The sequence below is a fragment of the Rhopalosiphum maidis genome, chromosome 1 (assembly GCF_003676215.2).
Source record: "Rhopalosiphum maidis isolate BTI-1 chromosome 1, ASM367621v3, whole genome shotgun sequence".
Taxonomy (NCBI): domain Eukaryota; kingdom Metazoa; phylum Arthropoda; class Insecta; order Hemiptera; family Aphididae; genus Rhopalosiphum; species Rhopalosiphum maidis.
In genome coordinates this window covers 22437799-22464859 of record NC_040877.1, presented here as the reverse complement: position 1 = coordinate 22464859, position 27061 = coordinate 22437799, and the positions used below count along the sequence as shown (strand labels likewise).

General features: G+C 25.1%; 3 protein-coding genes across 7 annotated transcripts; 1 reads left to right on the top strand and 2 right to left on the bottom strand.

Moving 5' to 3' along the window:
* The first annotated feature begins 423 nt into the window (after nt 1-423).
* LOC113560541 (acetyl-CoA acetyltransferase, mitochondrial) lies at nt 424-3657 on the top strand. The gene is made up of 9 exons (XM_026966472.1): nt 424-819; nt 919-1068; nt 1488-1602; nt 1677-1870; nt 1950-2154; nt 2226-2311; nt 2376-2564; nt 3221-3378; nt 3448-3657. Exons 1-9 carry the CDS (start codon nt 796-798, stop codon nt 3566-3568), a joined length of 1242 nt encoding a protein of 413 aa, XP_026822273.1. The 5' UTR covers nt 424-795; the 3' UTR covers nt 3569-3657.
* A 129-nt stretch (nt 3658-3786) lies between these two features.
* LOC113560286 (alanine--tRNA ligase, mitochondrial-like) lies at nt 3787-8839 on the bottom strand. 4 transcript variants are annotated; one of them, XM_026966055.1, is made up of 15 exons: nt 8467-8839; nt 8111-8326; nt 7874-8047; nt 7672-7820; nt 6868-7032; nt 6659-6800; nt 6461-6588; nt 6246-6399; nt 5895-6147; nt 5394-5829; nt 5139-5329; nt 4653-5053; nt 4328-4479; nt 4072-4264; nt 3787-4013 (listed from the first exon to the last, which is right to left on the bottom strand). In XM_026966055.1, exons 2-15 carry the CDS (start codon nt 8303-8305, stop codon nt 3813-3815), a joined length of 2934 nt encoding a protein of 977 aa, XP_026821856.1. In that variant the 5' UTR covers nt 8306-8326; nt 8467-8839; the 3' UTR covers nt 3787-3812. The 4 variants fall into 4 exon arrangements, with proteins under 4 accessions (XP_026821856.1, XP_026821858.1, XP_026821857.1 ...); XM_026966057.1 differs by having other exon boundaries at nt 8498-8839; XM_026966056.1 differs by having other exon boundaries at nt 8507-8839.
* Nucleotides 8840-10010: 1171 nt separating this feature from the next.
* On the bottom strand, nt 10011-23562 carry LOC113549361 (UTP--glucose-1-phosphate uridylyltransferase). Of its 2 annotated transcripts, none has more exons than XM_026950621.1 (8): nt 23361-23562; nt 12773-13015; nt 11942-12124; nt 11669-11874; nt 11527-11602; nt 10751-11171; nt 10396-10667; nt 10011-10321 (listed from the first exon to the last, which is right to left on the bottom strand). In XM_026950621.1, the coding sequence occupies exons 1-8, from the start codon at nt 23424-23426 to the stop codon at nt 10214-10216; spliced, it is 1575 nt and encodes a 524-aa protein (XP_026806422.1). In that variant the 5' UTR covers nt 23427-23562; the 3' UTR covers nt 10011-10213. The 2 variants fall into 2 exon arrangements, with proteins under 2 accessions (XP_026806422.1, XP_026806423.1); XM_026950622.1 differs by lacking the exon at nt 23361-23562 and adding an exon at nt 14002-14241.
* Nucleotides 23563-27061: the final 3499 nt, after the last annotated feature.

Sequence of the window (27061 nt, the reverse complement as noted above, 5' to 3'; positions counted from 1 at the left end):
GGCCGCAGAATTTTAAGAATTCAATTTAATAATTTTATACGTCTATGGCTATGAATTAATGAATTATATGATACATGATACATTCACATTTCACACACGGTCTTGGAAAATATCTTCCAAGTTCGAGCATTTACAAATAAATGAAACAATATACGTTTATGTACATAAAAACATTTATTTGTCTTATGAAAAAAATTAATTTGGACTTATGGCTATTATTGCAGTATCGCCGACAGTGTGCCGTGCTGGCTACTGCTTAAGAATACAATAAGATTTATAATAATACAAATGTATTATCATTTATCAGTAACTTAAACATTAAAGGCGTAATGAAAATACAAAAAATGGATGAGTATTTTCACAATGTTCATGGTCAGCGACATTGATGTTATCTATAACAGATTAACCAACTGTTAATATAACAAACTAACGTGATGATGATTATATTAACTTTTTTTTATAGTTTGAACTATTGAACTTTGTACTTTGAAATGCCCTATTAATAAATAATTATAATTTGTTCTTAAAGATTCAACTATTAATTAGCTGATACGCTCAGTCAGCTACAAGTTTCACGAGCTTGTACTCAATATTCACATAATAGTAGTCGTCGTAAAGGTATCTTAGAAAATTCATTAGTTAAATCTGCTATTTTAAACCAAGATAGGTTAACTTTAAGAATATACAGTCTTTATGTATTAGTAAAAATACAGTATTCATTTTTTAGAGTTAACATCTATAATTTATTTTAACTATTTTTTGAGGTAGTGTTTACAATAAAATAAAATCTTTATCATGTTGAGATTTAAAACAGGAAAGGTATGCTACACTCTTTAAATATTTAAATGCAGTCTCTATTTTTGAGATAGAGATAAGAACAATTATTTTTATGATTTTAATAAAATATCTTTTCAATAGAGCCTAATAACTTATACCCAGCGGTTTTTATCAACAACTTCAACTTTGAGAGATGTTTTTATTGTCAGTGCTACTAGAACTCCAATTGGTTCTTTTGGTGGATCATTAAAAAGTCTTTCTGCTACTAAACTGGGTGCTATAGCTATTCAAGTGAGTACATAGTATTTTAAATACTAGTTTTGACATTAATTCATAATGTTATTAGAATAAATATAATCAATATTTATTCTAATAACATTAAATGGGAACTTGGAATTCTATACCTTTTCAAATAGTTCAAACTAAAAGTAACAAGCACATTCTTAACTACAATTTATATCAAACAGTTATAAAAATGTTTTGGGTAGTTTTAATTTTTTTTCATAAAGTAATGAACAATTTTTATGAAAAAAAAAATATGTTTTATAATATTTTATTGTTAAAAAATCTTTTGATAATCAATTAATTTAATACATTATACTTATATTTTTAATAAAATTACTAACTAAATTAGGATTTATTTATCTATTATTATTCATGGCACTAGAATCTATTAAACCAACTAAAAAAGTACTTTATTTTTACAACAGGCTGCTGTTGAACGGTCTGGAATTTCCAAAGATGAAATTCAGGAAGTTTTTATGGGAAATGTATGTCAAGGTGGTGTTGGACAAGCGCCAGCTAGGCAAGCAACAATATTTGCTGGTGAGTTACTGAATTATTATAATCACTATTTATTATACTTAAACATTTAACTAATGATAATAATTATTTCATAGGATTACCTAAATCAACTATATGTACGACAATAAATAAAGTCTGTGCTTCTGGAATGAAGTCGGTCATGTTGGCTTCTCAAAGTTTAATATGTGGCCATCAACAAATAGTAGTTGCTGGTGGTATGGAATCTATGTCTAATGTACCGTTTTATCTAGCAAGAGGAGATACAAAATATGGTGGTGTGAATTTATCTGTCCGTTTATTATTTATAACATAAAATATTCATATATATATAATACATTTTAATACATTTATTTTTATAATATTAATAGGACGGAATTGTGTTTGATGGTTTAACTGATGTATACAATAAAGTTCACATGGGCAGTTGTGCTGAAAATACAGCTAAACAATGTGGCATAAGTAGAGCACAACAAGATGATTTTGCTTTAAGTAGTTACAAAAAAAGTGCTGATGCTTGGAAACAAGGACATTTTTCTCAAGAAATTGTTCCAGTTAATGTTCCTCAAAAAAAAGGTACTAATTAAATATAATTATTATTTATTTATTGTATGCAAAAGACTTAAAAATAATTCTAATATTTTAAGGTAAACCTGATATTGTTGTATCTGAGGATGAAGAATATAAAAGAATAAATATTGAAAAGTTTAAGAAATTGAATACAGTTTTTCAAGTAAATATTTATTATCATTATTATTATTATTTGATTTTCTTATTTCTTATTTTTTTTTTTTTAGAAAGAAAATGGTACAGTTACTGCTGGAAATGCATCAACAATTAATGATGGAGCTGCTGCTTTAGTTTTAACAAATGAAAATGTTGTAAAAGAATTAAATTTGAAACCTTTAGCTAGAGTAGTTGCATTTCAAGATGGTGCTACTGACCCTATTGATTTTCCAATTGCACCAGCATTCGCTATACCCAAAGTATGTTCATTTTTTTTTTTTATATTGTACTTTAATTATAATTATGAAGGGGAGGTCAAAGTAGACTAAGGCAGTAGTTGTAACTCTCACAATCACTGGTTTGAATCCAGCTGTAGGTGGCATTTCTCTGGACAAACAACCATCCAGAAGCTAGCAGGCCCGAATTAAACCAGCGAACTACCGAGAAAATCTCGATGGGTCGTGTAAAATTTGGGCTAGTAAACAAAAAATGGAGTAGCATACATTTTCAAAACCTCCAAATTATTGAATATTATGGCTGAAGTATTCGTACCTTATCATATATAATACAATTTGAGCCTTACCTAAAATTTAATCAAATCTCCACCTATAAATGGGCCGATTGAAATTTCAAATCTCGGTAGGCCGAAAAATCTCAATACGGCGTTAGAGACTAGTGATTCATAATTGGTACAAAGCAATGATCCCTTGCTAAAACTTAAATTGGTCAAGAGTCCACTGTTTTTTAAAGCAACCCATTACCCGGGTTAAAATGTCTTAAATGAATGCCCATGACTTAGTCTTTAACATCTCAAATCAAATTACTAGGTGCTCAATTATAATTTTTTTCAAACATAAAGCAACGTAAAAAAAATAAAAAATATATTTATTATCATAATTAATTAATTTTATTCTAGTTGTTAAGCAAAAGTGGTCTTTCCAAGGATGACATCGCATTGTGGGAAATTAATGAAGCTTTCAGTGTAGTTGTTTTAGCTAATATAATGAAATTAGATCTTGATCCATCAAAAATCAATGTACATGGTGGGGCTGTTAGCTTAGGACATCCAATTGGGTAATTATATCACTCATTATGCACAATTTGATAAATGTTATCCAAATATATAAATACATTTTTTTTTAGGATGTCTGGTGCTAGGATTGTGGTTCATTTAGCTCACGCATTGAAATCAGGACAAAAAGGTGTAGCTTCCATTTGTAATGGTGGTGGTGGAGCATCATCAATTCTTATTGAACGTTTGTAATACTTTGTAAAAAATTTTAAAAGTATTTTTACTTCACAAAATTTATTTTTTAATATTATATTATTGCAGCATAGACTGCAATTAATATATATATATATATATATATTTATTCAAATAAAATGATGGTTTTATTTTTAAACACATGGATTAAGAAATTATTTTGAAAAATATAATTAAAATAGATAATATATTTTATTAAAAATTTTACAACTATTTATTTAAATCATTTTGAACAATACTAGTTTTATTTATTTATAATATTGCTAAAATAGTTTTTTTTTACGTATTCAATCACATTATCTATAAGTTTTAATGCTTTATGTTTATCTACTTGTTTTATCTTAAATTCAGTAGCTTTGAACTGGACTTTGTCTTTGAATTTTATTGGTTTAATATCAAATTTGTTCCAGAAATTCTTTAACCATTTTACATCTTCTGGGAGTTCCTACAAACAATATTTCTTTTTTAAATCTGTCAATTTTGTTCATAAACTATGTCATTACCTTAGGAATGCGTAAGTATACATGTATGTTCTCTTTATTGTAAGCCAAAAATAAACAAGGTATTTCACCACATACATGTACAACATTTTCAAAATCATAACAATTGTCATCAAGATAGGCTTCGTCACAGTCAACATAACCCACAGCATAACTATCTTCACATTTATTTTTTACTTCATCACCTAATATCTGCCTGGATACAGTAGATTAATAAATATCAAAACAAGGATACATTATAAACACAATAATTACTTACATCTTTTTTTCTTTTATTATTTTCTGAATTTTTCTTTCAATAGCAAAGATTTTCTTATTTATTTGAATTTGAACATTCAGTGGTATATAGTTTTGAGAAATATTTTTTAGTTCTGATTTCAATTTGTTCTTATTATCCATTAACAAATGCACCTTAAATTAATAATAATTATCTACATTGATTAAAATAGAAATATCTCATTAATAAGTTCCCATTTAAAAAGTAATAACACAAATAAATTAAGCATAATATATAAAATTTTATAAAAAAAAACAATATGCATTTTTTTCATACTAATGGCATTCAACTATAATAAGTGATTTACTTTTGATGAAGAAATATTATTTAAATTAGTTGAATTCACTAAATGTTCAACAAAATTAGATTTTTCCAACAATTTTTGACCACAGATTCTTGCATCTGAACACAATGGGCCAGTCACTGCCATTATAGTGCATTCATTGCTGAGACATTTATATTGGACAATACAAAATTCAAGTACATCTAATGTATTTTGAACGTGTATACCACAACATGCTTCTCTAGATATATATGAATTATCAACATGATTGTACATATCTATTACATGTACTTCATCTGGATACACTTCTCCTGGAAGTAATGTGACATTCATTTGGTTTAAATCATTAGATGTCACCGTAGTTCTTTTAACAGATATTGCAGATTTTATTATAACATTTACTTTTTCTTCTATCACTAAGGCATCTATAAAATTAATATAATAATGTTAAGTTATAATTAATGACATCAAACTTAAATAAAATCAAATATCTTGTTTCTAATGATTAACCTTCTGGTGAAAATTTTTGACCAAAGAGTGCAAATGTAAATGACATAAAATCTTTTTTTACACAACTTGAAGATTGAGTAGTAACGACTAAATATGAGTTTAAAACAGAATTTAATATATGAATTGATGAATGAGCACGCATAAGACCAAGTCTATAGTTTGAATCAACTTGAACAATTAATTCCTTTTCGCTGAAAATATATTCGCAAATATAACATTAATATCAGAAAATGTAAATGTAATTAAAAAAAGTACCTTAATAATATAGGCCAATCACTTGATTTAATATGATGTAACACAACACCATTTTCTTCGATTTTGTCAACATCAGTAACATCAAATACTATTCCATTGTTAGTTTTTACAATACCAATATCATTTTGTTGTCCACCAGCTTCACAATAGAAGGAAGTTTTGTCTAGTACTAACGAAACCATATCTCCTTGTTCTTTAATATCAAGTTCAGTTACAATGTTACCATTAATATCAACAATAGCTAGAAGCTTAGCAGTAAGTGCTGGTGATAAATATGATTCATTATTATGGCGAATAATTTCATACTTAAAACTGTCGTCAGTTTTAGGAATGTCTCCTGTCATATATTTATTAGATTGTTTCTTAGTATGTTTAATAGTTTTTGTTTGTAATTTTTTTAATTTTTCATGAAGTTCATTCCAACTCACTGGTTTTCCTAGAAAACAAAAACAAAATATATTAAATTACTATTAATCAATAAGAACAAAAATAATATTTTACCCATAACTTCAGCTAGCCTTCCAATTGTTTTCTTTTCGAGACCAAACGCATCATACAATGTAAATGCTGGTATATTTTTCATGTTGTTGTGTTTAATTAAGTAATTACAAGCTGGTACAAATCCCGTACATTCTTCATATGGATCAAAACTCTTTAACATTGGACATTCTTTAACCACTGTTTTCCAATCTTTGGAAACAGACATTCTAAGTTTGTTAAATATAGTATACTCGTGTTTCATTAAATGTTTCACCTAAAGGTGAATACAGATATTTAATTACTTAAGATCATATGATAAATAGTTTAAATTTAACTTAGTATGGATTAAACAATATTATAATTATAGTTAACCTTTTCATTGTTTTTAACCAGTTCTGGATATACATTACCAAGACTATTTGAAACTTCATTAGTAATATCACACATTAAACTGTACCCTGGTTGAATTTTGAAATTTGTTTCAGCCATTAAAAATGATTTTCGTATTAGTCTTCTCAACTTATGACTGAAATAGTATCAAACACTTTAATCAATAGTTCAAAACTTAAGGTTGTTATAAAAATAACTTTTGACTGGGCAGCATATTATCCGCGAGTGCAACAGTAATCATTCGCCCATGGTCTGCTAATATCCGATAATAAGTATCCAAACTCGTGCCATCATATGATCCTGTGTACTTTGATATTCTACAAGCCTAATTGTAAGAACAATAATTCTATTAAATTAAAAATATTTGGTTTTACTTAATTCTATTAATTTCTTACATTAAATATGATACTAAATATAGGTGAAAATAAATCTGTATCGTAAGTAGATGTTTTATCTTGTAATACCATTGTCAAACGTTCCAATCCCATTCCAGTATCTATGAAATAATTTGGTAACTTGCGCATAGAATTTTTTTCTCTAGATAAAATCTTTTTTATTTACAGTTAACTTAAAATTAATTTTAATAGAAAAGGAAAAAAAATACCGAGAATATTGTATGAAAACAATGTTCCAAAGTTCCATAAGATTTTTCCCACCAGACGGTGGATAATCAATGTGTATTTCTGTACAAGGCCCACAAGGTCCAGTTTCACCCATTTCCCAAAAATTATCATTTGCTCCGTTCATAACAATATGATCATCATTTACACTGTAATAACACATACATATTAAATAATAATGTGAAATTTCAATTAAATATAAATAACAGATCCAATCTTTCCTTTTCTTGTCATATTGATTTATCTGCTAGTAATGCTTTCAGAATTTTAGGTTTTGTAAATATGAATACAAAGAGTTTAAAAATATAAAAATTCTAAAAATTTTGTATTATTAGATGAAAGATCTAGTTAAGCTCTTTGGTTTGATCCCCTAACTTTGCTGCTTTTATTAATCTAATAAAAAATGTCCAGTAAAGGTGCACTAAATAATATCATAAATTGATAAATCTTGTGAACTTAAAAGAAAAGTTGGTAATCTTCACACTAGTAAAATTCACTTCAGGATTTATAAGTTGTTATCTGTTCTAATTTTTACCACTGTTTATAGCTTAGCATTATATTTTCTCGAGTTCTAGTGTTAGCAAATAAAATAGCAAACAGTTGATTTTTTGTTTATGTCTCATTAAGTTTTTAAGTTGAACATTTATAATGTGTTAATTAATTGTATTTTGTAATTTATTTAGTTCTATCTATGTATATTTATTTTATTATCTTGATTTAATTGTATTTTTAAATTTTAATTGTATCAATTATGATGTTTTTTTAACAATTTATAAATAAATATTAACCCAATATCTTTCCAAATTTGGAGAGTTTCATTATCAGCTTCTACGTTAAGTGTTTCATCACCATTAAATACAGTACAATATAATTGCTCGGTGGGTATGTTAAAAGGTGGTGAAGTCAATAAATTCCAAGCCAGGCGACATGCTTCAGCCTATAAAAATGAAGTTTTACAGATTTGCAAAATACATTTAAAGTAATTTCAACCTTGCCATAATGTCCAAAAGACCAGTTTCCAAGCATTTCAAAAAAAGTATGATGGTAACCATCAAAACCGACAATATCCAAATCATTGTGTTTACCACCAACTCGTATGCACTTTTGGCTATTGGCTACACAATTGGCTGCTAAAGTTCTTTGACCCAGTAATACACTCTTAAACTAATCAACAAATAAATAAATAAATAAAAAATAAGTTTTTCTATATAATTTTAATACAATTACCTGACACATGCCAGCATTTACAAAGGCTATCGTAGGATCATTGTATGGTACGACAGGACTAGATTTAATATACTTGTGATCATTTTCTTTCACAAAATAATCAATGAATCGTTTACGTATTTCGTTTGAAGACAAAAATGACTTAAAACGTATCTTATTGTCAATATTTAATGGCTTCAGCCTTAGCTTAATCATTTCTTCATTTCTTTTAAATATCTGTAAGAAAAACAAATATTCTAGTAAATATGCACTGTGTACTGTACCAATATAAATGGGAAGTCATTTCTGTCATGAATAAAATATTATTTTATTCAATAACATTAGTATTTAATATAATATTGAAACAAGTCTAATACATTTTGTTACTAAATAATAAACTGCAGATACTTATAGTACCACAGAATAAAACTGTTATTCTGTATTTTGATGGTCGTCTTTCTGAGGAAGAGGTAAGACGGTAGAATTGAAAATTGTAAATTTGTAGCTTGTAAATAATATCAATTTCATAAACACTACACGAGGGAACCAGATGTGTGACGTGAGAGCCGAACCGCAGTTACAGATTGTCGAAATCTGATGACCGGTAGTAGTTTAAAATGTTTGAACTTTTCTTAACTAGAGGTGCATCTTACGGCCTCACGTAGTCATGTTCGAATAAAGATTTAAGATAATAATATGTATACGACAGTTGTGGAAAATATTGGTAAAATTTGCAATTCTGCGCGCGAAGCTCCCCCTTATCATACAATAAATATTAAATTATAATCGCTCAAGGAGATATGTGTTATCATACTCTGTTATAATCACTCTTTTTCTCTTTTACATTAAATTTGCCTATATTAAATTATTCAATAAATAAGTACGGCTTTATTAATTTAGAAATTTGGATGTAATTCTTTTCTAACCTAAGATTAAGATTTTTAAGTACTTTTTCTTATGTATACCAAAGAGGCAATAACCTAATAACTAATACCTACGTCGTGAATATTCAACATTTTTAATTGTAGTTTCGTAGTTTATTTTTGAATTTCAAAAAAAAAAAAATTGATTTTGTTAAAATTAATCTCAAGTACATTTCCTGGTTATTTTATTTTTAATTCCAACTGGTTCGATTTGCTCATAAGATTCACTCATAAAAAGTTTTTCCTTTTATAAAAATTGTTGCTAAACACAATAATAAATACCTAAATTATATATTGTTATAAAACTAATAGATTCATTGCATTGCTAAAATAGTAATAGTAGTAAAACGATTGATATATAATCATTGTGTGCCAATATTATTTATTATTATAATATTTATAATCAATAGTTAAATATATTGAATTATATTAAAAAAATAAACTTAACTTATTAACTTCTGTTGTTTATATGTATTCGGTAGATGTTTTTAAAAATATTCTGAAACTTTTAATGCAGCAGCATTTTTATGATTTCAATGCTTCATTTAGGTTTCTATGGTTTTTCGATATTAATTTTGTCCTTTCTCTTCATAGCCATCTACTACTGACCTAGTATAGAACTATGGAATTAATGTTTGAGAGTACAGAAACATGTTACCAAGAAATATTCTAAGTAATGAACTATATCTATATATTTAAAATTAATTAATTTTAATTTTAAAGAAAATTGTTTCACATCATAGATAATAAATAATAAATAAAAAATAAATAATTTACACATACAGAGTATACGATATACTTTATTTGAAAACTACATTAATAGGAGGTTGTTTTTAGGTGATCTATTATCAAGACTTATAGTTTTTAAATTAATAACAATATAACAAAATATAATAATTTGATTTAAAATCTATTAATTTATTTTGATTATAATAATATAAGTGAATATAATATACATACAAAAAAATAGGTAAGCAATATAAAATATAAACACAGAATAAATAATCAATATTTTATTCTTAAAACATTTTGATAGCATGGCAATTAGATCTCCTTATTTCTCAACATAACAATTGTAAATAATTCGCTAAAACAACTTTGAAAATAAATAAAAACAATAAATATATATATCTAAAACAATACTATAATAATTAAAACATTTTGTGCTATTTCAAATAATAAGTAGCTCTGTGCAATTTTATTAATGATCTAGTATTCTCAGATTGCCAGACACTATCTTGTTCTCAAGTGTTGCATTTGAAGGGATGTCGATTCTATCTCCGTGATTGGCAATGATAATAACAGTTCCCTAAAAAGTTACATTATATTATATTCAATATATTTTCTTACGTATAATTCACAATTATAGAACTTAATTCTTACTTTTAAAGAAACATTTCGACCAAATGTTACATCACCAGAAACTGTTAAATGATCCAATTCTAATATATCAGGAATTGTTGCAAAACGAGACAAAAAGTCTTTTACTTTGGCAAAATCTTTATCACCAAGTTTAACTAACGGAGTTGTGGGAAACATTCTCAATGGACTCATTGACAACGATCCATTTTTCATGTGGTACAAGTTGCTCATTACCAATAAAAGATCAGAAGTTTTCTTAACTGGTAAGAAACGGCTTCTAGGTACATTTATACCTAAAAAAAGTTTTTTCAAACAGAATAATAATTATTTTAAGCAATTTAGAAAAATTAAAAACTTATTTATTTATTTTACATACCAAGACCACCATTAAAAGATTTCATAGCTGCACCAACTGCTGTTTCAAGTTGAATGATATTTAAATTGTTGTCCAACGTTTTATTATTGACTATGATTTCCAAATTCATGGATCCTTCATTTAATACTTTATCAATAGCATTAAGTTTAATCCATAGGTTGTTGGTATTGAAAAACTTAAATTTTTTTACTGATTTGAATTCTTCAAGATTTTCTTTGGGGACTTGTGCTATTTCCAATAGTCTCAATTTATTCTCATACTGAATTAAAGTACCACCTTTCACATCGGCTTTTGTTTTATTAGTAACTTCCATAACAAATTCTGGGGAATCAGTTTCACGGCCCAATAACATGTTGAGGATATTTAGATCAACAGTTGCACCTAAGTTGTCAATGTTCGAGATGAAACAATAATCACGACCCTAAAGAATTAATACCATTTATTAATAAAACTTTAAAAATTAAAAATTAAATTTTGTAGTAAGAAAAAAATATTTATTCAATTATCTATTCACACTCGTTAAAGCAAGACCACCAACACAACTATACTCTGTCCAGCAAAATAATGCACCATAGACTGACAAAAATCAGTTTTTCTGCACATTCCCTAGTGATATCTAACCATAAGCGAATCAGTTTTGATAGCATGGTGACGTAGGGAAATGTGAAAAATCTGCGTGTTCTTTCGCTAGACAGACTATAGAATGTATTATATCGAGATAACAAATTGTATTTTAAGTAAATGATATTCTTTTAAACAAAAATTAAAAAACTTACACTATCAATAAACTTTTGTAATAATCCTGAATTTTTAAAACTATCATAGAAATCTCCGTGACCTGGAGGATACCATCTAAAATATAAAATAAGTTATTTTTAATAATGCAAAATTAATTTTGATATTATTTATCCCACTAACGCTTCAATGTTGCCTTCAATATCACAGTCTTGTGCAATTGGTAAAAGTGATTCTTTAGATACTCGCGGAAAACAGCTTTGGTTAAATGTATATATCTCTACTTGAAGTCCTTTATATTTACGAATGATTTGTTCAGTATCTTTATCCGTATTAAACGAGTTCATTAAAACCAATGGTACATTGACATTATATTTTTTATTTAAATGCTGCCAAAAAAGATAAAAATGAATAGTATTAAAATTAAAATATTTATTTTTTTTTATAATTACTTACCTCGATTTGTTGAACTGTTAAATCAAGGAAGGTAAGATCATTTCTGACTTGTATAACAGATTTTGGTCCACGGCACCCCATGGATGTACCAAGACCTCCATTAAGCTTAACTACCACCAGTTTTTCAAGCTTTGAACGAATATCATCGGGACTTGGTTTTGATAAAGTTTCATAATCTCGTATCTAAATTAAATTGAGTATATTATATTTATAAAATTAGGTTATATTTAACCTATAATTTAGGACTAGGTATATGTATTTCTTTGGAAAATTTTAATATCAATATACTATTATATAGGTAACCATTTAATAAAAATGTACTGTTGTAAAAGATGACATTAAATGTATTCAACATTTGTAATATTAAGTACTAAGTTTAGTAATATATTTGTTTATGTTTGATTTTTTTAAAGATATTATTGATCTTCATTTAATTAAATAGATAAAATTAATATAGCCTATAGGTTAGGTTGTGTTATTTAGTTGAAAAGTTATATTCCATTTAAAAGATGCATAGATGCATGTAATAATTAATAGCTATAAACATTTTTTAATAACTTATTTATATGTATTTCCAAATAATTATACAATAATTTAATGATCAATTTACATAACAGTAGATTATCAAATATTTTAAAATATATTTTGTCTTTTTAATATATAAGATGTTTTATGTCTATAGTAAAATAAAAAATACACTATATTGATTGTTAATTAAGTCAATTAAAAAAAATATATTAGATAAACAAACAAAAAATTATCAGTAGGTCAAAGATTAGGTTGTCAATAAAAATGGAAAATATTTATAATTCATTTATATTATACACTTACAGCATCAGCAGGCAATTTTTCAATCTTCTCCCAATCAACTGATGGTCCAGATTCTTCTAGAAAACGTTGAAATAAACGTGAAAATGCTGTAAATTGAGATTTTGCCAAATCTTTTTTATCATCTGGTGTAGTTTCAAGCAAGGAGGACATTTCTTTTTCTAGTTGTACCAATGAATCACGTTGGGTAACTTCTTTAAACTCTTTTAAGTCTGTACTTGATGGTACACGAGAGTGTCCTTTTGGCTGTAAAAAATTAAAAATGTAGAATTAAAATTCCTCTTTTAAAATCTAAATTATATTAGATTTTTAAATATGATAAAAATAATGATGCATTATTATATAATATATAAATATTGGGCACACATTATTCTAATAACAATAAATATTGTGTTTAAAATAAGAAAGATATTTTTTTGTTTTATTTTTAAATATTTTTTTAAAGCGAAACAATAAAAATATAATTCATTATTTTCAAAAAAAAAAAAAAAAAACCGTGTGCATAACCTATTTTTTATTTTTTATTTTATTTAAAGTAGTATATTAATTTTGATAATTTCTAATATTACCTATTCAAAAGATGATAATAAATTAATATTTGGATTCCTAATAAATCAACATATATTATTTTAAAGTTTAGAATTTTTAGAATTTAGATTTTTCTGGGTTTGAAATCTAAACCCAGAAAAATCTTAGTTCAAATATCCAATATCAAAATACATTATTATTACAATTGATATTGTGTTGAATAAATTATTCAATATAATCTTATTTTTAAAATATTATTAAAATTATTTAGTTACCTAAATGAATATTATAATTCTATAATTACATTTTTTGATTTGAATTACCCAAAATATAAATTACTATTATTAGGTATAAAAATACAATATTGAATATAATGTTAATTTATAAGATCAGCTAGATAGTAGATTCATATAATTGCTCATGCATTAATAAATGTTATAAATTAAAATAATAATCCATGACAGGAATATATTTAAATTCCAGCAATACATAATATTAAATAAAATAGATCAGTATAATTATAATTGAAATATAGTCAAATAATTTCAGTAACTTAAAAATGTGTTACAATATTTACTAAAAATGTCATAATATTTCTTCAAATTTCGTAATTTCTATTAAACACTTTAATTAATATAAAAATAATAATAACAAGTGTATAAACAAAATTATAAAAACATGCAAATTAATATAATAAAAATTACCTTAACAACATTTGTGGAAATATTTATTCCCGAATATCCAACATTTGTTTCCTCGACCATTTTTCTAACAGAATTTTATAATATTTATTTTACTTTACTCGATTACCTACAACGTTAAACGAACATCCGTCACTAAGAACATAACATAAACTGGCCTTCCCTCACTCATAAAACCAGTTTTTATACAGCTAACTCATATAATATTCCTACAGCCTTTATCTAATCTGCAAAACGCAATTGTACCGTGTCGATCGAAAGCTCTCAATAATAATATATTCGTACTACATCGTTTAACGTTGTTTTTTCTTTTCTTCTATGATTTTTAAATTGTAATACTGACAGCTATATAAGTCTATTCATTTCATTGCTATCAATATTTCAATTACCAATGTTATATTTTTATCTAATACTTATCTATCCATAGTTCCACTACTAATCAACCGCGACGTCACGAATAAAAATGAAAAAATGACGTCTTTGAATAAATAGTATTTTGTAACATGAAAATAAATTTTAATTATGATGATTAAAAATAACCATATTTATATTCTAGAAACATTGATAGTTAGGTATAGTATTTGTAAAAATAATAAGCCGTTTTATCTTTATCTATCTGTTTTTTATATTTCATGAGAATTCTTACCTTTTCATCATAAGAATTTAATAAGTCAAAACTTTGACAACCCAAAACAAATCGTTTATGATACTCAGTTATTATTTAGTACAATTAAAATTTTTAACAGAAAATAAAAATAGATGTAAATACAAATTGTATGAAAGACAATTAAAATATGTACAAAAATAAAAATAACAAAAAGATTATTTTGTTGAATTATTGTGTTGCTATGATGCATTGATGTGTACAATTTTAATAAAAATAAAATTTGTATTATTGAACGTAAATAAACAGAAAAACGGTGTTTATATAAGTTATTAATGTGAATACGGATGCGATAAATTCAAATAAAGAATAAATTAAAGTTATAATATTATATAACAGAAATAAACATAGGCGTGTTGAACCTGAATTTTAGGTGGCGACTACATTAATTTTGGGCTCTTCCTAACAAAACAAATGACGCATTAATATATTACTATGTATGAATAAGTATTATTTTATACGATGAATAATATTAATAAAGGTACAACAAAAATATAATTTTAATTAAAAAGGGAGTGTGTAGGTAACCGCTCTGCTGTGCTCTTTTATTATAGACGTAAATCGGCATTGAGAAATAGGTCACTATATATAATATTGTATGTATTAAATTTAAGTCTACAAAAAAGTTCAGAGGATAAAAATATACGATGCACAGCTACCATTCCAATTAGTATTAGAATTTAGAATACATTTTAGTTAAATAATTTTGTAGGTAACAATATCGGCAATATCGCAATACTCGTTAAATGTCATGACTATTTTTTTGAACTTGAACGCTGCTCGAATTTTCTAATAAAATATTATTGCTTTTATTTTAAATATCTGGTATGTCACGTTTTACTCAAACAGAACCATGTGCGTAATTAAAGGGGAGATGAGGGGCTAGATCTTCCCAGAGCTTAATTAATATTTTTCAATATTTATAATTTAATAATATTTCAATTGTATTGTAAGTAATTGTGTTTAAGATATTTTTTTTTTAAGTGATAAATTTTAAAGTTTTTTACTAAAAATATTTACCCCCCCTCCGGGAAACTTCCTTATTATGTTACTGTATAACATATTATATCTTATACAGTTAATACAGTTCAAGATTTTTAGTTGTAAGTACTTATGCGTAACTAAACAGTAGTCTTTTTTGTCAGTGTATATCAAAATGTTATTAATTGATAAGATCCTCTATAATTTACGCCGTAGCTTGTCTAATGTCAAAAAAAAAAAAAATTATAAAAATCTTAAAAGTGAATAAAACGCTTCAAAATAGTTGTGGATGGTTATTCGTAAATATACTACAAAATTTGTTAAAAAAATTAAACGGTAGAAATGTACTTTATATGTAATTAATAGGCAACGATTTTTATTGGAAAAGAATAAATTAACAGCCTGCGAAAGAATTATAAGGTACAATAAATGACGGATTTTAAAATCTTAATAGAGGCCAAAACGTGATATTTTGATGGTAATTTTAAAATTAGTACTACATATTATTTTCCAAATTAATAAAAGTTCAAAAAATGATTCATTTATAACTGCAGAGTAAGACTGCATTGTTAAACTGCATGTTTTCTTTGACGTAAAAAAATCTATTCATGGAAACATTTTCAATCTTATTTTAACTAAATGCTGTGTACAGCACGAATTATTTTCAAATAATCAACCTACTTAAACGTTAATTTTGAAAAAACTCTTATTTGTCGCTCAAACAACTTTTGATTTAAATTTGACTATTAGAGGAATTTTTTATTAAAACAATGACGAATTCACTGGAGTACACACGGAGGGAGAATGTTCACCCCTCCGGTATTTTTTTTACTTTAAATAATTACTGAAAATATCTAAAAATAAATTAAATTTAAATAGTTTTATAATATTTTTCGTAATATATATTTTATAAAAAAGACAAAATTAAAGATAAACGAATTGCAGTGTTGCCGTCACCATTGACTTTCGATTAAAAATATAGGGTGCGAAAACGGCTATATTATATGCTGATAAATGATTAATGTAATTATTTAGAAATTTTACGATCCAGTGATCTTCTCATTTCCCAAGTATTCACATGTAATTAAAAATTCTATGTACACCGCCGATATTATCAACAGCTACTCCAGATAGAATGTTTTCTATCTGAGTAAAATCTTATTTGAGAAATACTATGAAAGAGCTAAATAGTTTTTTGTCATTAAATATTTCTAATCCGTTTTTATTTAGGTGGCTATTACATTTTACACGGCAAAATGATTATTTATCCAAGACAAATTAAATAGATCATGTTATGGATCATAGTCCATAGATGGGTTACAATGGCCATATTTTTGGACTTTCGGTAAACTGTTGCAGTGTTGCTATATGAATATAACTCCTGAATGAGTTGGGATATAAACCCAGAAAATTAGATATTGTCCTATAGAATAAAAATTAATCTTTGTTAAGCAACATAATTTTTTAATGTATTCCTCTCCCCAATTTAAAATAGCTGTGTAAGCCACCATAGGACGAATTTATCCATTTTTGTGAAATGTTAGATGGGCCTTGCATTTCTTCCACGCGTGGAAATGATTTCGAAGGAATAATAATTGTTTCTTCTAAAGGAAAAGATTGTTTAGACTATTTTGATTCAGTATGTGTAAATGTAACCTTTGTAAATGTAAAGGCTAGTACCAAATTTAAGTTTAAAAAAAATAAGTTCACTTTTTGATTCAAATTCATGGAATGTTCATAAAACAACGATTAATGGTGACCACTGTAGAAATAAAACATATAAATCTTTGAATAATAGATTTATTTATTTAGTTGGCCACAGTTAGCCGACCATATAAACACTTATCCAAAAAATGAGGTTAGCAGTGAAGCAGATAATGGAAAATTAGCTATCAACAGCATGTGAAACAGTAAAAAAAAATTCAATACAAAACCGACTGGTTACTTTATGCCAAAGAATACGAATACCATTCAATTACAATTAAAGAATTTTTGGAAAAAATTAATCATAACAGCAAGTTCTAGATAAAAATTGTAATTAAATTTTTTTTTTAAATAAATAAACAAATGTTTTATAATGACACTAAATATTTTCACTTATTTAATTTTAATTATTTAATTAAATTTAAATTTAAAATATCTATAAAAAAGTTAACTGTGTTTATATACTTTTAAGATTTTTGGTTACAAAAACTGTATTTAATTTACAATTTGTCGCTATAAAAATTAAACATTTTATGCATTTTTTACTAAATCATTTTTTGCAAATTGTTGTGAAATGTAAACTTCAAAACTTATAAATAAGTCATGATAAAGATAGTCATACTTAAGATTTATAAATAACTAAAATAACAATTTAAGAGGAATGAGGAATCTTGTATCAAATTTTCAAGCTTTTTGACAGAGTACAAAATTTTGTAGAAAAATATATTTTTATTATATAAATAGCTTAAAAAGAATCAAAATATTTTGAAAACCTTATTCTATATTCTATGGAAAATATTAATACAAACATTTGATAAAAGTTCAAATATTCGTTTTAAAATTACATCAAAAATATCGATTTTGTTAAATACTGGTTTTACGTGAACATTCCTATTATTATTTTGTTTTGATAGATTTTTCCTAGTTATTTTAACTGCCAAGTGTCCAAGTATCAAATAGATCCAGATTGCGGCCAATAACTAGTCACAGCACTTATAACCATACCTACTATCCTGGTTCTTTGACTAACTTAAGACTAAGTTTCTTCTGTTTACACTAAATTGTAGAAATGCAAACTGATCACAATTATACCAGCTCGAATTAAAACTGATGTAAGCCGGACATTAATTATAGGCAATATAAAATAAATTAAATTGTATCGCTACTGAATGTCTTATTTAATTCAATTATACATTTCAACTGTAAAAAAACATGTAGTACACTGAAGTTTAAATTTATATTATGAAATACATTTAGTATTGCAGTATTCATTACTTACTATTATAAATACGTAAGTATATTAAACGATTTGTATGTATATAATATAAAGTAGAATGGTATTACGAAATTCAATCGGTTCATACAAAAAATATACGTAATAGTCTAATTTATTTTTTATTATACTAAAATAATTATACCTGATTATTTACTAAGAATAAATACCTAATTACTAATAAGTATTTTCTATATAGTGCAGTATGAAATTTAAGAAATTTTTACGTAAAAGTAAATAATTTAAAATAACAAAAATAAAAGAAGAAAACATTTGATTAGCTGATATAATTAATACTTTATAAACACGTTGTACTAATAATTATAGTTTGTGTAAAATAATTATAAAAACGAATTAAATTAGATACTTTTTAATCAGTGATGGTTCTAACATATTTGTTGTCATATATGGTTTAAGATCAATAAAAAATTATTTTACACTAGCATTAATCATTCTTATATTTTATAATACGAATATTTTTTTTAATTTAAGATAAATCGTGACTAAGAATATATTAGAGTCATAACTTTGAAAACTTCATTTATTTTATTAATAAACAAAAATGTAATTGGAAAATTTCTATTAAAGTTATTTAAGTAACTAATTACATTATAAAAATCGTTTATGATGTTAAGAATTTAATTTATAATTGTATAATTTATAAAATATAAGGCATAACATAATAACATTTAATGAATAAAATCCAAAGAGAAGTGATACCTTTAATTTATTTATAAGAATTATAGAAATACAGACTACTAACAACAAATTTAAAATATTGGAATAAATTTAAAACCTTGGGCAAATAGCGGAAATTAGGATCCCAAATATTGTAATAGCCCCTTCATAAGAAATGACGTGTTTCAACTACTTACTATTGTTGGTTGTTATTTCATTAAATTGATATATTTAAACATTCAAGGTTAAATTACCTGTTTTTATTTTTCAATGACTAAGTATTCATTTATTCTACAGTATTCATATTTTGATAGTCTTAAAACTTGGTCACAAAAATTATTCAAAATTAAAGTAGATAATACATTTACAAAACAAACAGCATAATATAATGAAATCATAATTATTAAAAGTTATTTTATTATTATATTATTATATTATTCGAATATTTTGAATTGATTCTTAAGATGATGTCAAAATAGTATTTGTTATCTCTCTTTATAACATAGCAAATGTTACGTTCTCAATAATGACTATAACCATATTAATTTCTCAAATTATAGTAAAATGACCTCTTATAAAATTTAAAGTTAAGAACATTATCTAGGGCATCTTATAAGCGTTTTATTATATTTTAATTTTAAAGCGAGTTATGAGTTTCTTAAGACGTATAAATAATTTACAAATTTAAAAAACTCATAACTCGCTTTAAAATAAAAATATAATAAAACGCTGAAGAGATGCTCTAGATAATGTTCTTAACTTTAAATTTTATAAGAGTTCATTTCACTATAATTTGAGAAATTAATATGGTTATAGTCATTATTGAGAACGTAAAATTTGCTGATGTTAAGCGTGGATTAAAGAGAGATAACAATTATTACTACTTTGACATCCTCTTAATACGAAAAAAATAACCTAACCTATATATTAAGTTTTATTTAACTATAAATTTAACTTTTTTGTATTTTTGTTAGTCTTATTCCCTGCATTTCTGTAGAATAAGCATAAATAAATAACTAAATAAGCTACAAAAAGTTTTTACATACCTACAAAAAAGTGATTTACATATAGGAAAATTGAAATGTTTTAAATAGTATACTATTATTTTTTTAAATTACAACGCTAGATTGAATAAGCCACATTTTTTAAGTCATTTTGTCTTATTAAAATTAGATGTCATTAATTTTATATTCCTAGTAATATTCTACTTCGGAATATGAAATTAAAAATATATGGTATCATTCAAAAAAGTAAAAACTTAAAAAATAATAACAGTAAAAAATATTTTCTATAAGTTAAAATTTCAAAATAATGATTGTAGTCACTTAAATGAATCACTAGTAGATATTAGTCTTGACTAATATTTTAACCACTACCCACTACACCATCACGTTAAATTCTATCATTGGACGGCCACCCTCCTCATATCATTCATATAAATACTTGTATATATTATTATGTCATCATATTTGCTTACTGTACTTCACCAGCAAAATTATAAATTTTCCAAAATTAACTACAGTAGCGTCGAGGTAATCCGAAGGAAATTGAGGAAATGTTTATCCATTATTTTACTTACGTGGGGCCATTTTAATGCACTTTTATCGACATGAATGAAATCGCTATAAACTTAAGATCACTATGAAATATGACAATGACACGCGACTATAATAAACGTTATTAACGTATGGAATCTAAAGGACGCACACGTATGATGTCCAGTCGTAATAATCGTTAAGATTTTTATTCGATAGGTTTACATAAGTATAACAATAGAACGATGGCGATGTACACTCGAAGCCATTCGGACTACCACGTCACTACTGTAATATTTTAGTAAAAATGTAGTGTTTACTTGTGAACTAAAAATAAATACTAATTTAGCTATACATTATTTCGTTGAATATTATAATTGGTAATTTTTATTAATCAATTAAGTTTAAAATTACAAAATACCTATACTACTTTACTTTCTTCATCTAGTAGCTTATCTACTAATTGTTAATTTTTCATATCAGAAGGAATGTATTCGTGAAGTGAAGGATGTGAATTTTAAATTATTTATTAGTTAGTGTGTAATTAAACTTAATATTACTTTGTAATTGTTTAGATATTTATGAAATTAAATTATAAGAAAAAAATCACAGTCAATTTTAAGCTTTCAGGAATTTTTTATTAAAGAAAAACAACTTAATAAAGTTTTATTATTTTTGTACTATAATAATTGAGATTGAGATTAAACTTTTTAATTAATAATAATATCAAAAACAACACAATATTCTACATTATTACACATAGATTAAACTTGTTGAGGAGAGTCACATGAGATACACATGCAATAATAAAAAAAAACATAATCATATAATTGTTTTATTTAAAAGATTAAATAATGTAAATTCTTTTCCAGATATAATAGCACCTTTTTATTAATTATTAAATATCATAACGGTTAAAAAAAATTGTATTTGTGTAATTTGGATTAGGTAGTAGCCAATAGGTAACTAATAACGTTTAGGATTGATTTAAAGTTAAATACTTAAACGAAATATTCATAATTAATGACAATAGACAAAACTACAAAAGTACTATACTCAGATAAAGATATTGTCCATACAGACTACTTATCATAACATATTAAGCATACAATATGTACTCCCTATAAACTTTACTCCATTAGCTTTTAGAAGCGACCAGTTTTTGTCGGTGGCATGCAGAACACACACATAACTCTTTTCCCAACTTGATCAACCACCAATAATATAGACACAAAACGATACTACGCCCATTTGAAGTAATTAACCGTCTGTGTCGTCTGTATAATACACAATCTGAACTTAATTAGTATAATAAGACTATAAGAGTAAGAAAAATAATGAAGATACTCAGTAGTAGTGACCAAAATGTAAATGTTTACATTTAAATTTTTTAATTTTATTTTTAATTGGGTTATTTTAGTAGGTCTCTACACTAATTTTGCTTAATGTATCTAGGAAGGTTACTGAGGATAACAAGTTGCTAAGTTTTGAATAAGAAGATAAGATTGCTAGTTAAGACATCAATGAAACCTCTTACAATACATTTGTCTTTCTTTTTGTACAGTTTTTACTGTTTTTAGATGTTTGTCTGTGACCTGTGTAAAGGGTACTATAATTGAATATGTATGGTGAGGCGATGATAATTTTCCTAGAAGTTGTTTTGAAAGCGTTGAGTTTTATTTAAGTTCGACATTTTTTTATGGTCCCCATAACTGTTACGTTCAGATTAATTCAAGGAAAAATGTATAGATGAGCAATTTGATATAAAATTTTGAATATTTTGTATATTAAATTTAAAGTAGAATTGTAACTTTTTCCATCTTTGAATTATACTATTGTCTATCCTGGCAAACTATCTTTAAAATATTTGTAGTACCTAGGTAATATTAAACAATTTTTTTGCTTATACAGTTATAATAAAGAAGTAATTAACACATATAATAATAGACAAATAAATATATTGATTTAAAATTAATATTAAATCAAAATACAGCTAGTAATAAAGGATAATATATAATTAGTTTATTAAAGTTTGTGCTTGTATAAATTATGTTAGAAGAGAAAAATATTGATTATTTTATAAATTATATTTTGTGATAATTAACCATAATTTATTGGCAATACTTTAAAACATAGAAAAATATAAATATTAGACTTTGTACTTTAAATCAGATCTTTGTACAATGACAATGCTATCATTTATAGTCAACAAAAATAAGATTAAAAAACATAGATAATCAAGTTAATTAAAGAGTCCAATGTTTTTTACGTAGGATTAATGGATTTATTTGTTTAGAGTTCTTAAATAACACTTATCTTATTATTTATAAAAAAACATATAGTTAAAATGTTGGTACTTTAGTCACTAAGTACTAACACAATAGAAATATACATATTTTAATAGAACAGGTATAAATACTTGTTACATTTTTAAAATATGTTCTATTACGATTGTGTTGATATTTTGTATCTAATACATTTAATACGAGTTTTGTTAAACCATTTATAAAATAAGAATACAATGTACCTGATGATCATCTGTGTTCACAGATAATAAATTAGTTGACATTTTAGAATTCTGTGATATGGACATGGTGATTTAATTAAACGATACTTATGCGTAAATACTATATTTATATAAACTAAATAATTAATGAATTTTAGATTGAAACGTGAAAAAAGTTTTAGAAGAAAATATTGGTTTAAGTGACTGGAACTATGGACTGTGGACACTGGACCAGTATTCACTATCACATACGACACAAATCATTAGTGCTACAGATTACATAAGCCAGTTGTCAGGGTTTTATCGCCGTTATCGATAATTATTTCTTATCTCTTACTATTATTTTTATTATCTCAACAATAACATGAACTATATAAAGAGTATTTCAGTATTAAATATTAATTTAAAAAGTATCTTAATTATTTTGTGGTTCATGTCGTTCATGACATTACTACAATAGTAAGAAATATTTAATTAGTAATAAATAAATATAATATGATATTATACAATATTATTTATATTATTCACCTTTGTATATTCACATGACCACTAGACTATTGGCTATTTGGCATTTTATTTTTAAAATCTGATTATAATATTTATGTACCTACTTATATAAATTAATACATTTTTGGTTTGAGTATTTTACAATTAAAATATTTTCCAAATAAATGAATGTACATATTTATACTGATACAGAGTAGATGAACTCTCATCACAAGTTACTGCAGCAGTAGGTAGGTAAAAAATAGGTAACAAAAATAAAAATATCACGTAGTTTATACGAAAAAGTAAATACAAATTACGAGTACAATATAAGTCATAACAAGAACACAAGGTCACTTCTAAATCCGACGTTATATTATTTATATAATTATAATTATCTTGCATAGATAATCCGTATTGCCTTTATTTGTCGAATATCATTTACCTACGGGAATATCGTTTATTAATTTCTCATTTTAAAATTAATAATACGCAAAAGTTAAACAGATAAAAATGTATCTACGTGTCTAGGTCTAGGATTAACGATTATACATTTTATAAAATGCTAACGTATGAGTGCGAAATGTGACCTAACGTCTTTACATCACGGTTTATGTTCAATGTTAATCAATTCATTATATTAGTGAATATAATATAATATCATTTTATTTCGTAGGTAAATTACAATATACAAACGGTAAACGTATTGATGTTGACTATTGATCGTATATTTAGGTTAGGTATACTTATCAAATAAAATGAAAACTACTTCAAATAGATAGAGACGATAAAGGTCCCCCTTCTTCATATTCTATAAAAACAATTTAATTAGGTCTATTAAAAAATATAAATAGGTATGGGTGTACATAGTGTTAGTTTGCGCATACGTTGTTATATTTAGGTAAATAAGTAATAATTATATAGGTACCAATATAGATTGGTCATTACGCAACAACTTGCAATAGTGATACTAACAAGTATATCAAGTGATTGAAGTTAAGAGTTTCATATACATGAGGTTTATACTTAGTAAATTAATTTTTAAAAGTATAATGAATTATTAAATATATTTAGCATTTAAATACTGTTAAGTATAAAAATAGTGTTCTTAAAAATTCGTTGAATTTGCATAGTTGAAACTCCTTAGTCCTTAAAATAAGTGAGTGGCGCCTATTTTATTCCGCTATCATATAAGATAAATAAATAATATTTTTATTGTAGTAACTTCCGTAAATTATTTTTCTGACAACAAAACAAAAAAAAAATTAATATTTATAATATGCTTTTAAACATTAAGTCCCCTTTTAGATACTTAGTGCTAAACTAATCATCGAATATTGATATCTATTATTTTAATAATACCTATGGGAATATAGGATAGATAGGAAAACCTGAAGAAAAATAACCATTATAAGCGTAAAGCCTAGTAACGCATAAGTGTCACAAAGTAATAGGTAGGTATCTAAATACTTAAGAGTTAAGTTTTCAAATAAAAATTATAATGTAAGTGTAGGTACTTATAAGAAAAAGTATTCTTGACTTAATAAATACTAAAATATATCTAGGTGACAAGTGCTTTATAACGCATATTTATGAGTTATGTTGAATAAAAGTGAAATTTTATCATTGTTATTATTATTTATTTTTAATAAATTGATGATAAAATTATAAATTAACTATAAATATTATAAATATGTCTATAAAAATGTTTTTTTTTTTTATGTCATAATTATTTTTCTAGACTTCAGTCTTCAATATTTTGTTTTTTTTAATTTAATTTAATTTATTCTAAAATCATTAATTGGAGTACCTAATATTGCCAATTTTTAACATTTTACGGGGTGGTGGTAAACTTTCATGATTTTTAAAAATAGTAAACTCTACCGATGAGTCCCGATGGTAAATTCTCCCGGGTTAACATTATGGTTATCTGTAGGAAATATGTAAACAAGGGTGCCCGTAAATATTAATTGTTTTATTACCTTCAATATTGATATACATAGGATTGTTATAAAATTATAAAATTATAGTAAATAGTTATATAAAAATAATTACACTTAATATAAAAATATAAAATATATACGAGAAAAAACCATCACAGAAAAATTAAAAATAATTGACTATACAGACCAACAAATAGATATTAGACACCTTAAGTTTTTTGAAATCTATATATGTTCATATTATCATTAAAATTAAATTTAAATATTTTTATTTTATAATATATATTAAATATATGTATATTCGATTCATTTTATTTGTTTTTCGACTATAATTTAATAGCCCACGAAATTTTTAAAATTAAATTAGTCGTATTAGAGTAGACCCGGGAAAGTTAACCATCAGGAGAGTAACAATTGTCCATTTGCCTATTTCACAAAATTTGAAAATATTTTGATGCATGTATGACGTTAATATGAGTATATCAATGTCCAATATATTTAATGATACCTGTATAAAGTATAATTTAATCTCAGTGCAAATAGGTTCCAAACATCTGGGACAAAGTTATTCGTATTGGGGAAATTATATCCCATGATCTCAGATATTTAAATTTGTTAATAAACATATATTTTAAAATCCAAAGTTATGTTGGACAATTTATAATCAAAATTACAGTAATACAATTATAACATTAATAACAACAAAATATAAAGTGTATTTTATGATTTTAAATTAATTTAAACTTAACAATTGATAGGTAAGTTACTTATCGCTCCGATGTACAGTGGAGTCAAATACATCTCATACTTGAATAGGTACTCATTTGCTTAGATCAGCGGTTCCCAACCCGGGGGGGGGGAGAATTTAGAGTCTGCTCGGGAGGAATATATAGTGATGATGGAATATTACGAAAAAATGATGTTATTGTACAATGTGTAAAATTGAAATCACTATAATAGTTTTAGAAAAAGGTAAAAAGGTCTCAATTACTCAACTTAAATTAACTTATATTATTTATATTTTATATTCAATAATTTTTTTAAATGATAAAAATTATAAAAATAATTAGTTGTATATTGTATAATATGTAGTTATTTTGTATAATTTATTTGTACCGCTCGCAAAACAAAAATTCGCCTAAATTTTAATTTAAGGAATGAGATTTTAGTAAATTTACAAGGGGGGTATAGAATGAAAAATGTTAGAAACCCCGAACCACTGGCTTAGATACTTTAAATTTGAATTCAATGATACTCAGCTTATATTACTAAATATGATATTATTCCTTATAC

Excerpts from the sequence above, each read along its gene's own strand:
- LOC113560286 (XM_026966055.1), bottom strand. The coding sequence starts at position 8,305 with ATGATTAAGCTAAGGCTGAAGCCATTAAATATTGACAATAAGATACGT. Across the intron at positions 7,033-7,671 it reads CAAATTTGGAAAGATATTGG|TGTAAATGATGATCATATTG; the intron begins GTTAATATTTAT and ends GTGTTATTACAG. Across the intron at positions 6,400-6,460 it reads AATATGCTGCCCAGTCAAAA|TCATAAGTTGAGAAGACTAA; the intron begins GTTATTTTTATA and ends ATACTATTTCAG.
- LOC113560541 (XM_026966472.1), top strand. The coding sequence starts at position 796 with ATGTTGAGATTTAAAACAGGAAAG. Across the intron at positions 2,155-2,225 it reads TAATGTTCCTCAAAAAAAAG|GTAAACCTGATATTGTTGTA; the intron begins GTACTAATTAAA and ends TAATATTTTAAG. Across the intron at positions 2,565-3,220 it reads CAGCATTCGCTATACCCAAA|TTGTTAAGCAAAAGTGGTCT; the intron begins GTATGTTCATTT and ends ATTTTATTCTAG.
- LOC113549361 (XM_026950621.1), bottom strand. The coding sequence starts at position 23,426 with ATGTCCATATCACAGAATTCTAAAATGTCAACTAATTTATTATCTGTG. Across the intron at positions 11,875-11,941 it reads TAACAGTTCAACAAATCGAG|CATTTAAATAAAAAATATAA; the intron begins GTAAGTAATTAT and ends CTTTTTTGGCAG. Across the intron at positions 11,172-11,526 it reads TACAAAAGTTTATTGATAGT|GGTCGTGATTATTGTTTCAT; the intron begins GTAAGTTTTTTA and ends TTAATTCTTTAG.